Source organism: Peromyscus maniculatus, chromosome 5 (genome assembly GCF_049852395.1).
Source record: "Peromyscus maniculatus bairdii isolate BWxNUB_F1_BW_parent chromosome 5, HU_Pman_BW_mat_3.1, whole genome shotgun sequence".
Classification (NCBI taxonomy): Eukaryota; Metazoa; Chordata; class Mammalia; order Rodentia; family Cricetidae; genus Peromyscus; species Peromyscus maniculatus.
In genome coordinates, this window is record NC_134856.1 from 69,095,261 (window position 1) to 69,111,023 (window position 15,763).

Genomic DNA, 15,763 nt, shown 5'->3' on the forward strand with positions numbered 1-15,763 from the left:
TAGTCTGTAAAATATAGAACAATTTCTATTTTGTCCTTTAGATTCCTGCCCCCAAATAATTTAAAATGTTTCACAGAAAATTATTTAAGAGATGAATTCAGCAGAATCCATATGATACTGTAGATATATTGAGCTGCAAAAGAAACTGGTATTAAAATTTTTGCCATTAAGTCTACGCTCCAATTATCACTGTGACCCTGGCAAGTTATTCTGCCTCTGAGATCAGATTCCTTGTGTTGCATAAAGACAGTAATTAGGGTTGGAGAGATGGCTCAGTGGACCTGAAGTTAATTCCCAGGACCCACATGGTAGCTCATAACCATCCGTAACTCCAGTTCCAAGTGATCTGATGCTCTCTTCTGGCCTATGTTAAAGATTTTATGTTTTCGTCTATAGTTTGGTTTGTTTGCTACACCCCCAAAGACCAGAGTAGTGCCAGACCAGACACACACTCAGGATTTGTGCTCGGGATTTGTTGAATGGAAGGTTGCCACAAAATTAACATAAATATATCCTAAAACAGTTACGCCTAAGACTCTAAACCTGTTTTCATTTAACAAGCTTTGATTTAGTGTTTCTTGTGGCTTCTATTAAAGGATACGAGAAGCGGTCGTTCCACGTTGCTCTCTCAACATATTCCAACATAACAACAGCTTTGATTGTAGTTAGGAGTTTGTTCCATGTCTCATCAAAATCCACTACTCTTGGTTTTAAAGACATTGTGCAAGTTTAGTGTTGAAACCTGTTAAATAAACACAACAATCGTGTTAGCATGAATCCTACAACAGTGGTTACGTTTTTAAAATAGCACTTAATTTGGGCTTGGGAGGTGGTTCAGAGGTTAAGATCACATACTACTCTTGGGAAGACCAGAGCTGGATTCCCAGCACCCATGACAGATAGCTCACACTGCCTGCTACTCCAGTTCCAGGGGGACCCCATGCCTCTGGCGACCACAGGCACCTGACATGTGCACATACTCACATACACATAATGAAAAATAATAAAAACATTTAAAGTACCACATAATTGAATCGCATGATATGTAAAAGGAGTAGGAATATAAATGAACTCAGGAACACAATCAACATTAGCTACCACCGTTTCATAACCAAATTGTTTATGAACAGTAAACAGTGGTTTAGCTTCATTTAGTATGTTGCAGAAAAAAAAATTAGGTAAACAAGACCAACTCTCAGCATAAAAAATATGCAAAGACATTGACCACAAATTCTGTTGTCTGTATCCTTCATCTGGAGAATGATTTATATTCAGGGAATATAAAATATCAAAAAGCGAAAGGGTTTATTTTCCTAGAACACACATTTTAGAAAAAGATTATTTACACTTATATAAACAAACAGGAGCAGCTGGAGAGATGGCTCAGCAGTTAAGAGCTCTGGCTCCTCTTGCATAGAATCCTGGTTTCCAGTACCCACATGGCTGTTCACAACCACATGTAACTCCAATTCAAAGGGATGTGACACCTCATATCCATGGGCAGCAAGCATGCATGTGGTATGCATATATATATATCTAAGCAAACATATAATAAAAAATGTAAAGATTAAAAAAATAAGCCTGGAAGAGTTTTAGAGTAGAATGCAAAGTTCACATGAACTTTTACGATTTTGAAATGTCAGGTTTGCTCAACAGAAAGTTTGAACCTCCTCAGGGTCTCATGTTGTATAAAAAAACTATTGGAAGAAGTATGGCTTCAGCATGTGGGGCTAGAAGATGCTCTATGTCTGGCAGACAGACTGCATTTATGAGTTACTTGCAATGTTACAGAAAATTGGCAGAAGCTAAATCTTAAACAGAAAAGCAAAAAAAAAAAAAAAGGGGGGGGGGCAGTATGGTATACAACACACCAGTAATCCCAGGACCCAGGAATCAATGCTCACAGATTGTCCTCTGACCTCCACATGTGTGCCCTTACACACACAGACACACACAGACACACACAGACACACACACACACACACACACACCTTGAGAAAGCGAGCTGAGCACAAGCATCCCTAGGTCTCAGCTTGACTGGATACAATGTGACAGCTTGCCTCAAGGCCCTGCCACCACCACCACGACTTCCCAACCATGATGGACTGGGTCATGGAACTGTGAGCCAAATAAACACTTGCTCCCTTACAGTACTTTTGTGAGGGCATTTTATTATAGCAACAAGAACAGTAACTAAGACAACAACCTAGCCAACTACAATGCTCCCAGTATTTTCTGAACCCCTCTATTCTAGTGTCATGTACAAATGCTGTAGCCTCCAGCCTTCAGCAGAAACACTTGGTGAATCTGTAGAGCACTTGTAGAAGTCCCACACCAGCCTAACTCGACGCTCCTCTTTGGTTTTTCTGAAGCAGGATCTCATTCTGTAGCCCAAGCTAGACTCAAGCTCACATTGCCTCAGTCCATTTGTTGGGATTACAAACATAAACTACCACATTCCTTTAATCCTACCAATAAACCAAGTAGATCCCACTGCTCTTGCCACTCGCCAGATAAGAAAGAGTCATAGGAAGACTGAGAAACATCAGGCGGCATCAGGAGCCAATACCTAGATCAGGTACTTTCTTTCAGCTCTTAAATGACCTCTTGCCCCTTTTTAGAGAATACCTACCTTCCCAATTCACCATTCTAGGTTCTGTGGATGTATTGTAAAAACCCAAGCTCTGGGCTGGGGCCAACAAAGTGTACTTGCCTACCATGATTAAGGCATCAAAATGATGATGATGATGATGATGATGATGATGACAAAAATAGACGAGTCCAAAATTTTAACATTAGAATTTCAGATCTTGGGGGATGGAGAGAGGTAGTAGTTTGGAATGCACACTGTTTTTGAAGAGGACTCAAGTTCAGCTCTCCTCACCCATGTTCAGCTTACAACCCCCTATCTAGTTCTGGGAGATTCAAGGCACTCTTCTAGACCCTGTGAGCAGCAGCACTCAGATGTTCACACTCCTAAACTCATAACTGTTATGTTCTTTTTTAAAAGAATCTCAGCTACCTTTAATCCCAGCACTCAGGAGGCAGAGGCAGGTGGATCTCTGTGAGTTCAAGGCCAGCCTGGGCTACCAAGTGAGTCCCAGGAAAGGCGCAAAGCTACACAGAGAAACCCTGTCTCGAAAAACAAAACAAAACAAAAAAAAAAAAAAAAAAAAAAAAGAATCTCAGCTCTTGCTCTAATCAAAAATAAAATAACCTCGGCAAAAAGTTGACCGACTCACTCCTGGACCTGGTCATTGCCTGACACGTCCCACTATAGTACGTACAGTTTAGACTCTTTTACAACCTGATACTCCACGCTTCCATGAAAAGGCCCTAGATAAGGCCCTTTACAGCTTCCTCTGGCAGGAGCTCTCTCTTGACACAGTAATCCAGTCACTTCTTCTTAGAGGTCATTTGACTGACTCACTAACCTAGCTCATAAACCCTGCCTTTATCCTTCCCGATTACCTAAAATGCTCTTTTTTAACACTCTCCTCCACACACATTCACCTGATTCCTATGAAATACAGCCTGGATCCAAGTCCAACTGCTTTCAAGAAACTCTGGGTCCATACTCACATTCCAGTGTCCTACTTTCTTCTTATCACCTTTCTTTTAACCTCCTGTTTAAGCCATATGAAAATGCTTTTAATAAAATTTCCAGCTCTGCTTCATAAAAACAAAAAAACTTTCTTGGTAAGGGAGATATATGCCAGGCATGTAAATTATTCTTAATATGTAGTTTTAACGGCTGCAGTCTGCATTTATGTTTACAGAATCAGCCTGATGCCTCCCTGCTGAGACTAAGCTGAGAACGGGTAGACGTGATACAGTGATAATCCATGCTTGGAGGGGAAACAGTTCTAGAAGCAAAGGCAAAAGAACCACCAGCGTTTTCACCAACCTAGTGAAATACCAAACATTAAACCAATACAGAACATGCAAAAATAATCTTTTAGACTGTTTATCCTCTAAACACCTCAAAGAAAACCTTGTTAAGCTGCTTCATTTTCTCCAAATCCTTTAAATAACTTACTCATGGAAAACTTACACAAGGATGGGGAGACAGGGCAAAGAAACAGACCAGAATCATAACCATAAAACTATTTCCCACCTCCTAGATTACTGAAAAGCTCATATAAATATGGGCTGTGTACTTTCCTAGTGTGTGAAAGGCCCTGGGTTCAACCTCCAAAGACATACCATCATGTATCACTTACCAGGGATAAACTCCAAAATATTTTAGACTATTCCATAGTGTGAATATCATAAGGCATACTCACACAAACTAAGAAGGCTATGATGTCACGGGGCAATATAATCTCCAAGGGACCACCATTGCATATCAATCCATCACTGGCTGAAACACAGTTTAAGTACATGTCTGTGTGAATTTTCCATTCTTGTTCTTTAATAGGGAACACAATACACTTCTCATTTTCAATCAGATTGTGTCCCACTGAATGCCTGCAAAAATTCAATTTTTTAGCTTTCTTATGAATTTCATTCTCCATTTGGTGACATGCTTTGTTTCTTTTAACACATATAACCCAAGGCCACATGAGCACCAGGGGCCCTAAAAAACCCTCCAGAACCAGAATGTGGTGGCACATGCCTGTATGTAATCCCAGTACTTGAGGCTGAGACAATATAGACAGTCTAGGCTATACAATGAGTTTTAAGACAGCTTTAGTTACAGTGTGAGATCCATCTTAAAAAATAAAATCATGGCTCCAAATATTTCCAAATTATTAAGTTAGGTGTGATAGCATATGCCTGGGCCATATCTATAATCCCAGCACTGAGGAAAAGGAGCATTGTGAGTTCTAAGGCCAGTCTTGGTTATATAGCATGGCCCTCAAAAAAAAAAAAAAGAAAATGAAAGAAGCTACAAAGATATTTAATTGCTAGAAAAATGTGTCAACCCTAATCATAATATGAAATTTTTATATTACACTTGATAACACTTTTATACCAAATTTCCATTTACAGCACTGTTTAAATATACATGATGAATTAACAATATACAAAAGTAGATCACAGCCAGGTGTTGTTGGCGCATGCCTTTAATGCCAGCACTTAGGAGGTAGAGGCAGGTGGATCTCTGAGTTCAAGGCCAGCCTGGTCAACGAGTGAGTTCCAGAATAGCCACGGCTACACAGAGAAACCCTGTCTTGAAAAAACAAAAAATGCTAAAAACCGCTGAATTAGTAAAGTATAATTCAATAAAGCTTTCATACATTAAGTGGATTATGCAAGTCTTACCAACCATTTACTAGGGTTAGGTGGGGAAAGAGTCCATTAGTACATGACATAGCAGATAGGCCTGAAAGGTGTCTCCCTTGTCCTCCCATGTTCTAGTTAGTGGTTGAGAACACTTGCTCTCGAGGTTTCAGCTCTCAGAACCCACACTGCAATTTACAACAGCCATAGCTCCAGTTTCAGGGAATCTACCACCCTCTTCTGGCCTCTGTGGGTACAAGGAATACACACAATACACATGCATGCATACACGCAGGCAAAATACTCATGCACATAAATAAATCTTTAAAAACAAAACTTCCTGTTAGAGCTCCTAGTATGCCTGTAATTCCAGCATCAGAGGCTAATAAGGATGGTAAGTTTGACCGTAGTCTGGGCTACATAATGAGGCTCTCCCTCACAAAAATCAGGAGGAAGGTGCTATAGAAATGATTTACCATTTGCTGCTCTTCCAGAACCCGAGTTCAGTTCCCAGTGCCTAGGTCAGACAGCTCACAACCACCTAAACTTTCAGCTCCAGGGGATCTGATGCCCCCACAGGAACCTACACAAACATGCACATGCTACCCCCAACACACACATCTATACATAACTAAAAGTGATAAAAATATAGAATGCAGACAGACAAGCTCAGCAGTTACTGGCTGCTCTTTAATAGCTGTGAGTTCAATTGCCAGAACCCACATAGGGCTGACAACAATCTGTAAATTCAGTTCCAGGGAATCCAACACCTTCTGGCCTCTGCATGCACATAGTACACAGACATATTAAGGCAAAACGCTCATAAACATAAAATAAATCTTTTTTAAAATTAAAAATAATAGTGCTAGGTGTAGTGGCACACTCCTTTAAGCCCAACACCAAAGAGATGGAGGCAGGCAGATCTCCATGAGTTCCAGGACAGCCAGAGCTACATAGTGAGCCCGTCTTGAAAAAAAACAAAACAAAAACCAGAAATTAAATAAATACTAATAATAATATTAATGAATCCTGAAACTTTTCAATAAAAATAATAATAAAGAATAAAAGCAATCTAACATGGCAAGTTATAAAAAGAAATCTGACGAGCTAAGGATGTAGTTCTGTAGTAGAGTACTTCTCTACCAAGCCCGAGGTCCTTGGTGTCATCCTCAGTCACGCACACACACGCGTGCGTGCGTGCGTGCACACACACATTTTCCTACCAGAGGGACACTGAGCAGCTTAACCATTACAGAACCATTAATAATAGTAACAACCTTATCAACTATATTTCAGAAACTGTTACTATATGTGTGTATATGTATGTATACACACACACACACACACACATAGATATATATATATATATATATCTCTTAATTCCTCATATAAGTGTTACATGGATACTATTATTCTTTCCATTTTAAAGGATAAAAAATTCTGGCTGGCCAGTCTGTCTGCAATCTCAGCACTTGGAAAGAATTTTAGACCATCCTTAGTTACAGTGTAAGTTTGAAGACAGCCTGGGCTCCATGAGACCATGTCGTCACACACCACCAGAAATAATTATTCTGAGCCCCACACTCTCCACACTCAAGAGTTCTTTCTCACTCTTCCTTAAAAAAAAGAAAGAAAGAAAGAAAGAAAGAGAGAGAGAGAGAGAGAGAGAGAGAGAGAGAGAGAGAGAGAGAGAGAGAATCTACATGTGCTATGCAAAAAAAAAATAATACTAATAAGTAAAAATGACAGGCTTGGCTGGGCTTTTATTCTCAGTGGTTAAAGCACTGGTCTAGCATAGGCAAGGCCTGTTGAACTCAATCCAAGACTGTTTAATAAATAAATAAAGAGACTAGCATTTACACAGAACCAGCAGACAGAATTTGGACCTACATCTAACTGGCTTCCACAAAGCCCTCACTTGTTCCCAGCCCTCTCCACTTATGGAACTGTACATGGTGGTGCACACCTGAAATCCTAGCTCTTGGGAGCAGGGGGAAGAGGACTGCCAGGAGTTCGAGGTCAGACTGGTCACACGGTGAATTTCAGACAGGGCTCTAGAGTAAAACTCATCTTTTCACTCAGACCGAGACAGAGGATCCCTCTCTCTGCAGGCCAACAGGAAGAATCTCAGTCTGGCCAAGAAAGGGTCTATGAGATGTCAAAGTAAGAAAAACAGCTCTTGGGCTGGTGAGATGGCTCAGGGATAAGGTTGTTTTCTCCAAGCCCAACAACCTGAGTTCAATCCCTAGATTGCCACACGGTGGAAAGATGTGACTCAAGTTGTCCTCTTACTTCTACAAAGGTAGTCTGACACTTATGCACACACATGTAATGCACATAATTGCAATTGTTAAAAAAAAGGAAAGGAAAAGTATTAGTCTCAGAAATGAGCTAAATGGTGACTGTATAAGTAATGCTCTCAACGGGCTGCCAGTCCCACTGCTGGCTGCTCCCACATTTTCTCCATTTAACAGCGTAAAATAACACAAAAGCAGTATTTACAAGTACACACCAAATGTATTGCTCAAAGAAGAGGTGGTGTTTTCTGCTCTCCTCTGCAATCTTACTTTTCTATCCACACATTCATCTTTAAAAAGACAAAAACTGTACTAGACGGGCATGGTGGAACGTGTCTTTTATCCAAAGACTCAGTGGGAAGAGGCAGGCAGATCTCTGAGTTTGACGCCAGTCTGGTCTGCGTAGTGAGTTTCAGGACAGCCAGGGTTACACGGAGAAACCCTGTCTCAAAACAACAAGCAATCTCAGCAGTGGTAATTGCCCTAAAACTTTAAGACTCATAATATTCTAATATCCCAATTAAAAGCTAAATATAAGGTAGTGACATCAGATGTATCTAATGCTTATATTCTTTCTTTGAGTTAAGGTCTTATGTAGCTCAGGCCCTTGAACTTAGATCTGGTCCCCCCAGTGCTGGGATTACAGACAGGCTAGCCCAGCAGTGTTAGGGATCCAACCCAGGTCTTCATGAACACTAGGCAAATATGCTACCATCCACATCTCCAGCCTGGTTGTTTCAAACTCTTAGATACAGTAACACAAGACTTATGCCAACTTCAGCAATTTAACATGATATGTTACTAAGATTTAAATCTATGAAGATCACTCCGACCAGGTCATTTGACTAATAAAAATGAATTCAGGCCCAGGTGTGGTGGTACACATCCTTTAATCCCAGAACTAGGCAGGCTGAGGTAGGTAGATCCTTAAGAGTTCCAGGTCATCAGGTCTACATGGTGAGAGCTTGCCTGGGGAAAAAAAAAAAAAAGAAAGAAAGAAAAAGAAAGGAAGGAGGGAGGGAAGGGAAAAAACAAAACTAAAAAAAAAAAAAAAAAAAAAAAAACAATCAGCCAGCTGGGCAGTGGTGGCACATGCCTTTAATCCCAGCACTGTGGAGGCAGAGGCAGGTGGATCTCTGTGAGCCAGCCTGGGCTAAGAGAGTGAGTTCCAGGATAGGCTCCAAAGTTACAGAGAGACCCTGTCTCAAAAACCAAAACAAAACAAAAAACCAATCAGCCACACACACCTCAAACAGCAGTCACCTGCTATCAACGAATTCCCTTTCTTTTTCTGACACTGGTGATTGAACAGGCCTAGTAAGTGTACCACTGAATCAATTCTCAACTTCCAACATTCCAAATTTCTACTTTTATCTTTCCTTGCTTTTGTCCAGTACTAGGGATTGAACCCAGGGCCTTAGGCATGACAACCACTTTAGCGATGAGCTATATCCTGGCCCATTTTTACTATTTATTTATTATGATTTTTCAAGACAGGGTTTCTCTGTGTAGCTCTGGCTGCCCTGGAACTTGCTCTGTAGACCAGGCTGGCCTCAAATTCACAGAGATCCGCCTGCCTCTGCCTCCAGAGTGCTGGGATTAAAGGCTCTTGGCAACATTACCTGGATTTTTATTTTAAACAGAGTCTGCTGAATTCAAACTGACCTTGAACTTACTCTGTACCCTGGGCAGGTCCTGAACTTGTCCTCCTTCTTCACTCCCAGAGGCTGGAAGGAATCAAAGGCCTGAGCCCCACCCCCACCCCCCAGGCCTGGCATTTTCCTCATTTTTACCTTACCAGTTTTAAGTCTTTCTAACACTAAGCTCCAGGGGCTGATCCTGTGATGGACTTACTGTAGCAGGTAGTATACATATAGAAAATGTTCCTTTTAATCAATACCAAACATTTTCTGGCACATCTAAAGAAATAGCAGACAAGGTAGAAAAGTACAAGTTTCTTGTATATAAAGTAATGCTCTCCAAAGAACATACATCTGAGCCAGCAACATGACTACACTAGTAATCCCTGTGCTTTTGGAAAGGGGCCCATGCAGGAAACACCAAGAATAAAGACCAGCCCGGGCTACAAAGCATATGGGGCAGGCCTGGGTTAACTAAGCACACTCCTCCTTCCAGAATTCCCATCTCTAAGTCAAACACTCAACAGCAGCAAAGAGCAGGTCAGAAAACGGTGCAGTTGCCTGCAGTTTTCTCCATTTCCTCCTAGGCCTCCTTTGGGTATCCTTAACCTATTTGTAACTTTTAAAGTACTATTTAATTCTCTGAAAAATACAAAGTGTCAGAGTAACGTGTGCTACCATTTTTGCAAAGAATATATACACACACACCTTCTTAAAGACACAAAAATATATCTTTGGAAACATGTAAGAAAGTTTAAGTTGTTTCGCTCCAGGGGAAACAGAGGGAGACAAGAGGGTTTCAATTCTATGACCTACTGAACCTTTCCAATTTTGAATCTAAGTATTATTTTTATTAAATGGACCACCAGTTAAAGACTAATAAAACTCTCTCTACCCATCTTTCCCCACTTCTCATGAAGGCAGAGCTCCGTCTTCTTTTTCACTATTCCAGTTGCCAGGTCCACAACTCTTACTTAAAAAACATCCTCAAATCAATGAACCAAATGTATGACTCCTTAACTTCCATGCTGAATTTCATACTTGTATAACACTTGAACTGAGTCAACTCAAGACATCCAATGCAACTTTATCCTACATAAACTCATGTTTCCTCACCGTTTCCCCATCCCTGTACATGGTACCATCATCCTCCAGTTGAGCTCTAAAACCCAAGAGACCCTTTCTCCACCAACTTCACTCTTATCCAAAATATAATAACATGTTCAACAAGTATCTTCAACATAGCTGGAAACCTTGTTACTTGTCTTTTAATGTTCCAAGGCCACAACTCTGACCCCGGGTAGGGGTGTCTTTTGACATCTACTCTCCAATCTATAGAATGTAAATCAGATGATTACTTCTTGGCTTTCAAATTCCAAAACCTACAATGTTTTAAAAACCAAACCCTGCCCCCTGGCTTCGGCTCAACCTCTCTTACAGGGTCTGCCTTCCTCGCTCGAGCTGCTGCCAGGGGGCTGGACTCTCTCTCCACTCTTCCTTGGGGCTTTTCCATTTGTCTTTCTTCCAGAAAGTTTCTTCAGAACTTCCAAAGACCTGTTCTTTCTGGCTTTTTCAAATATGTCAAAGGTCACCTGTGACAGGCCTTTCCTAACCACAGAATCTGAAACACCTCCCAATCACTACAATTCCTTATTTCCTTCAGAGCACCATTCTACTTATCTACTACGTCTCTCCATCTCGGGCAGAAGTGAAGCCTGAAAGAAAGCAGAATTCAGAGCCATCTCCCTAACTCCTGAAATACTGCTTAGCACAGGAACCAGACCCTCCTAAGGGAAAACTAACTTTAAAAAGGTTCATACACTTAAGGCTCAATTACTGAGGATGAAAGATTAAGAGATATAGATAAACAATCTTACACATTAACATATTGATAAAATACAGAAAAACTAAAGAAAGCAGGGCCTGGTGGCACACATCTGTAATCCCAGCACCTGCTGAGGTAGGACCCCCAGAATGTGAGGTCAGCTGAGCTACACAGTGAGTTCCAGACCAGTCAGGGCTATACAACAAGACCCTCAAGAGAAAACTGGGTGCGGTGCTACATGCTTTTAATCCCAGCACTGGGGAGGCAGAGGCAGGAGAGGCCACGCTGGTCTACATAGTTGAGTCCTATACAGCCAGAGCTGCACTATAGAGAGACCCTGGATCAAAAAACAAAGTAAGCAAGCAAACAAAAAACAACCCCTCCCCCCAAAACAGCAAACAGTCCCACAACTCATTAAAAGCATGGGGGAGAGAGGAAAGTAAAAATACAAACAAAACTGTGCGCTACTGTTAATTCATCTGTGACTCTTTGGGAAGGGACTTTCACATACTGAATATGGACAAAAAAGCCAAAGCTTAGCTAATTCTATCACTTTTATGGCTGGACGTTAGTGGCACACGCCTTTAATGCCAGCACACCTATGGGAGTTCAAGGCCAGCCTGGTCTACATACAGGGCGAGATACAGGAAACACGCCTTTAATGCCAGCACATCTATGGGAGTTCAAGGCCAGCCTGGTCTACATACAGAGCGAGATACAGGACAGACACCAAAACTACACAGAGAAATTCTGTCTCGGGGAAAAAAAAAATCACTTTTATATCATGGAATGATATATGAAATGAAAAAAGAGAATAAAGTGATCTCCCAAACTGTGTGTGAATGTGGGTTTGAGGTAAGTTCTAGGGCAAGGATATTTTCCATTGAAGTGGGTAAGAAAATACACACACACTTTCTTTCTTCTTTTTTTTCTTTTTCTTTTTTTTTCTTTTTTGCAGAAGGGAGTGCTGGAGTTGAACCCAGAGCTTCTTGTCTGCAAGACAAGTGTGGAAGCACTGAGCTACAGCTCCAACTTAGTAATTTACATCTTATCTTCAAATTGAAACTTGGAGGGTACTGCCATCCATCCAGTAATAGTAACCAAGGAGGACGGGGGTAACATAATAACAATAGAAATTCAAAGATGTTCTTCTTGCATGCACGCAATGGTAGGAAAGGGTCTAGACTCTAGTATGTAAACAAGTGCTGCAGAGTGTCTAAGGCTCTTATTTCACCAGCCCCTAAGTGTTGAGGCAGGAGGTGTAGCATGCACGTACAATACTCCTCCCCAAAGCTATCAATCTTCACCGTCTGCGGAAACAAAAGTGAAATACTCGCGGCTAGGATGTATGAGATTGATGCCACCCTCTTCAACAGAGACTTTGGTCTCCGCGCGCGCACGTAAATAAGCCCGAGAGCACACTCTCACCTTCCCTCCTTAGGAGGAAAATGAGGCCGAGGGAGGGGCGGCCGGCAGCAGATCGGGGAGGCCCGGGATCCGGTCCAGGGGTTGCCTGGCTTAAGGGTCAGCAGTCTGGGGAGCCGAGGTCACTCACAGGACACCATCTTGCCGGGCCTCCAGCTCCCAGCCCGCTCCCCTCCGCCAGGTCGCCCCTAACTCCGTCCCTCCGCCCCATCCCCGCCACCCATTCACCGGGAAAGGAAGTTTCCCTGCGCCCGCAGCCCGGCTCCCCAGCTTCTAGCGGGGTTACCTTCTGCGGAAGCAAGGAGAGGACGGGGGCCCGGGGAGGGAGGCAACCCGCAGGCGTGAAGGACGAAGCCCCCGGCTCTGAGGGTGGGCGGCGGCGGCTGTCAGCTCGCGTTCCCCGGCTCACAGCGCTGCCATTACTGTGCGCCGAGGCCGCCTCCCCGGCCGGCCACCGCCACCACCCCGGAGCCACGGGGGTGCCCGGAGCAAGGCGCTGCCACTCACCTGCTGCCGAGGGAGCCGTACAGACCAGGCCGCTGCCGCGGGTCGGGATAGAGCCAGGGGAGGAGGACGGGCAGGTGGCGGGCGCGGGGAGCCAGTCGTCCTCCAGGGCTCCGGGCTTTGCCCGACACACGCCCTCCGCTCTGCTCTCTCAGCCTCTTGCACTCACACACACCCGCAGGATGCAATGGTCCAGTCCAGGTTACGGCAAGCGCAGGGAGCCACGCTTCGAGAATCGCGAAGCCCTTGTAATCAATTGTCAAAGTAATTCATCGCCCAGCACCCTTGTCAATGAGGCGATCGCACTTCCCTGAGCTCAAGGGATGCAGTGCCCACCAAATTTGGGGAACGTTGCTACCCAAATCACAATGGGGGCGCGCGGGGGGGGCGGGCGTCCTCTTTGTTTTATTTGTATGTGATTTTTGTATGTGATTTTGTGTTTTTGAGACTGGGTCTGGCTAAGTGACTCTTGCAGGCCTGGCACTCCTTTTACAGCCTGAGCTGGCATTGAACTAGCAATCTCCCTGTCTCAGCCTCCCCACTAAGCCACCACTCCTGGCTCTTGTTTTTACCTTCAAACAAAGTCAAAGACCTAAATATCTCTTTACAACCGTGATAGCTCAACTCCCCCTTTGAAATACAGTGTGGGGGTGGGGAAGGGGGAGAAGAGGGTGAACTTCACCTTGGTTATTAATTGCCTTTCCCATAGCGAAGATATCAGTGGCTGGGGATGTGGTAGAGCTATCTCCATTTCTACCTTTGAATAAACTTTTTCTCTCCAACCTCTTCCAATCTGTGCCACGCCTTTAAAGTTCATTTAAAATCCTATCCTTGCCAGGCGTGGTAGTACAGGCCTTTAATTCCAGCACTCAGGAGGCAAAGCCAGGCGGATCTCTGTGAGTTCGAGCCAGCCTGGTCTATAGAGCGAGATCCAGGAAAGGCACCATAACTACACAGAGAAACCCTGTCTCGAAAAACAAAACAAACAAAAAAGTTGTCATTGTCAAATAAATTTTAAAAGGTCTTATTAATAAAAAATAAAAAAAATAAAAAAACTCGGGCCTGGGAGCAGTGGCTCACGTCTTTGATCCCAGCACTTACGAGGCAGAGCCAGGCGGATGGCAGAGCCAGGCAGATCTGAGTTTGAGGCCAGCCTGGTCTACAAAGTGAGATCCAGGACAGGCACCAAAACTACACGAAGAAACCCTGTCTCAAAACAAACAAATAAACTTGGGAGCTAGGTATTGGGGTAAATTCTGAAAGATCAGAGAAACAAAACAAGACACAGCCACCTTACCTTTCCAACTTCTTAGCCTATCCTGTTTCCTTAAACTGGAAGCCCGAGTCCTCACCCAGAATGGATCTCAGCAGAAGAGCTGTTAAAAAGCCTCTAGTTCCTGGCCCTCATGCTTTATATACCTTTCTGCTTCTTGCCATCCCTTGTGTGTGTAGAATTAAAGGTGTGTGTCATCATGCCTGGTTGTTTCCAGTGTGACCTTGAACTCACTGAGATCCAGATGGATCTCTGCCTCTGGAATGCTAGGATTAAAGACATGTGCTACCACACCCTAACCTCTACGTTTAATATAGTGGGTATTCTGTTCTCTGACCCCCAGATAAGTTTATTGGGGTGCACAATATATCAATCACATTTCCCCTTTTTTTTTGTTTAAAATAAAAAAAAATAAGGGGGTTGGGGATTTAGCTCAGTGGTAGAGCGCTTGCCTAGCAAGCACAAGGCCCTGGGTTCAGTCCTCAGCTCTGGAAAATTTAAAAAAAAAAAAAAAAAAGAGTTTAATGAGCGGTGGTGGCACATGCCTTTAATCCCAGCACTCAGGAGGCAGAGGCAGGCAGATCTCTGTGAGTTCAAGGCCAGCCTGGTCTACAGAGTGAGTTCCAGGAAAGGTGCCAAGCTACACAGAGAAATCCTGTCTCGAAAAACCAAAAAATAAATAAATAAGTATATACAATATATACAATCAAGAATTACATTAACAATGTCTAGTCCATTAACATTTGACAGATTCAGACAAAAAAAAAACTCCATTATATACATTAACATGTCATTTAAACTTTGACCCTTGTTTTCTGGTGTTCTATATGAAATGAGAAAGACCCGTGACCTTTTTGTTTTGTTTTGTTTTCAAGACAGGGTCTCTCTATAGGCACGATCTTACTCTTGAACTCATAGAGATCCACCTGGCTCTGCCTTCTGAGTGCTGGGATTAAAGCACCCAACATAATTGAATTATCATTCTTTCTTTTTTTTTAGATTTATTCATTATGAATACTGACTGTGTTCTGCCTGCATGTATGCCTGCAGGCCAGAAGAGGGCACCAGATCTCATTACAGATAGTTTTGAGCCACCCATGTGGTTGCTGGGAATTGAACCCAGGACCTCTGGAAGAGCAGCCACTGCTCTTAACCCCCTGAGCCATCTCTCCAGCCAAGACCCATGACCTTTTGGGCAAAGCAAAGTAGGATGGCTACTGACATAGTTTTTTTTTTTTTTTTTTTAACATGGAACATACTTTTTACTTGAAATAAACAAACTAGTGGAGTGGTAGGTGTGGTGGTGCACGCCTTTAGTCCCAGTACTCAGGAGGCAGAGGCAGATGGATCTGTCTCAGAAAAGAAGAAGAAGAAGAAGAAGAAGAAGAAGAAGAAGAAGAAGAAGAAGAAGAAGAAGAAGAAGAAGAAGAAGAAGAAGAAGAAGAAGAAGAAGAAGAAGAAACTAATGTTACTATAACTTTGAAATTTACAAATAATTTCTCTAACACAAATTACATAAACCCAATACTCAAAAGTTTAGTGTATATAGGCGGCTCTGGGTTTGATCCTCAGT

The 15,763-nt window shown here is 42.8% G+C and overlaps 1 protein-coding gene across 5 annotated transcripts in view; it reads right to left on the minus strand.

Annotated features, from left to right (window-relative positions):
• Cul2 (cullin 2) overlaps positions 1-13,126 on the minus strand; it is a 40,732-nt gene extending 27,606 nt beyond the window's left edge. Inside the window, exons 1-3 of one of the 5 annotated variants that reach the window (XM_076572523.1) lie at positions 12,921-13,086; positions 4,287-4,363; positions 602-742 (exon numbers count right to left, since the gene is read on the minus strand). In XM_076572523.1, the coding sequence (XP_076428638.1) occupies positions 602-720 (119 nt within the window). In that variant the 5' untranslated portion in view covers positions 721-742; positions 4,287-4,363; positions 12,921-13,086. Of the gene's footprint in view, positions 1-601; positions 743-4,286; positions 4,471-12,699; positions 12,889-12,920 lie in introns of those variants that run through there. The other 4 variants (XM_076572521.1, XM_076572522.1, XM_042277967.2 and 1 more) reach the window with 4 other exon arrangements.
• Between the last annotated feature and the right edge of the window lie 2,637 nt (positions 13,127-15,763).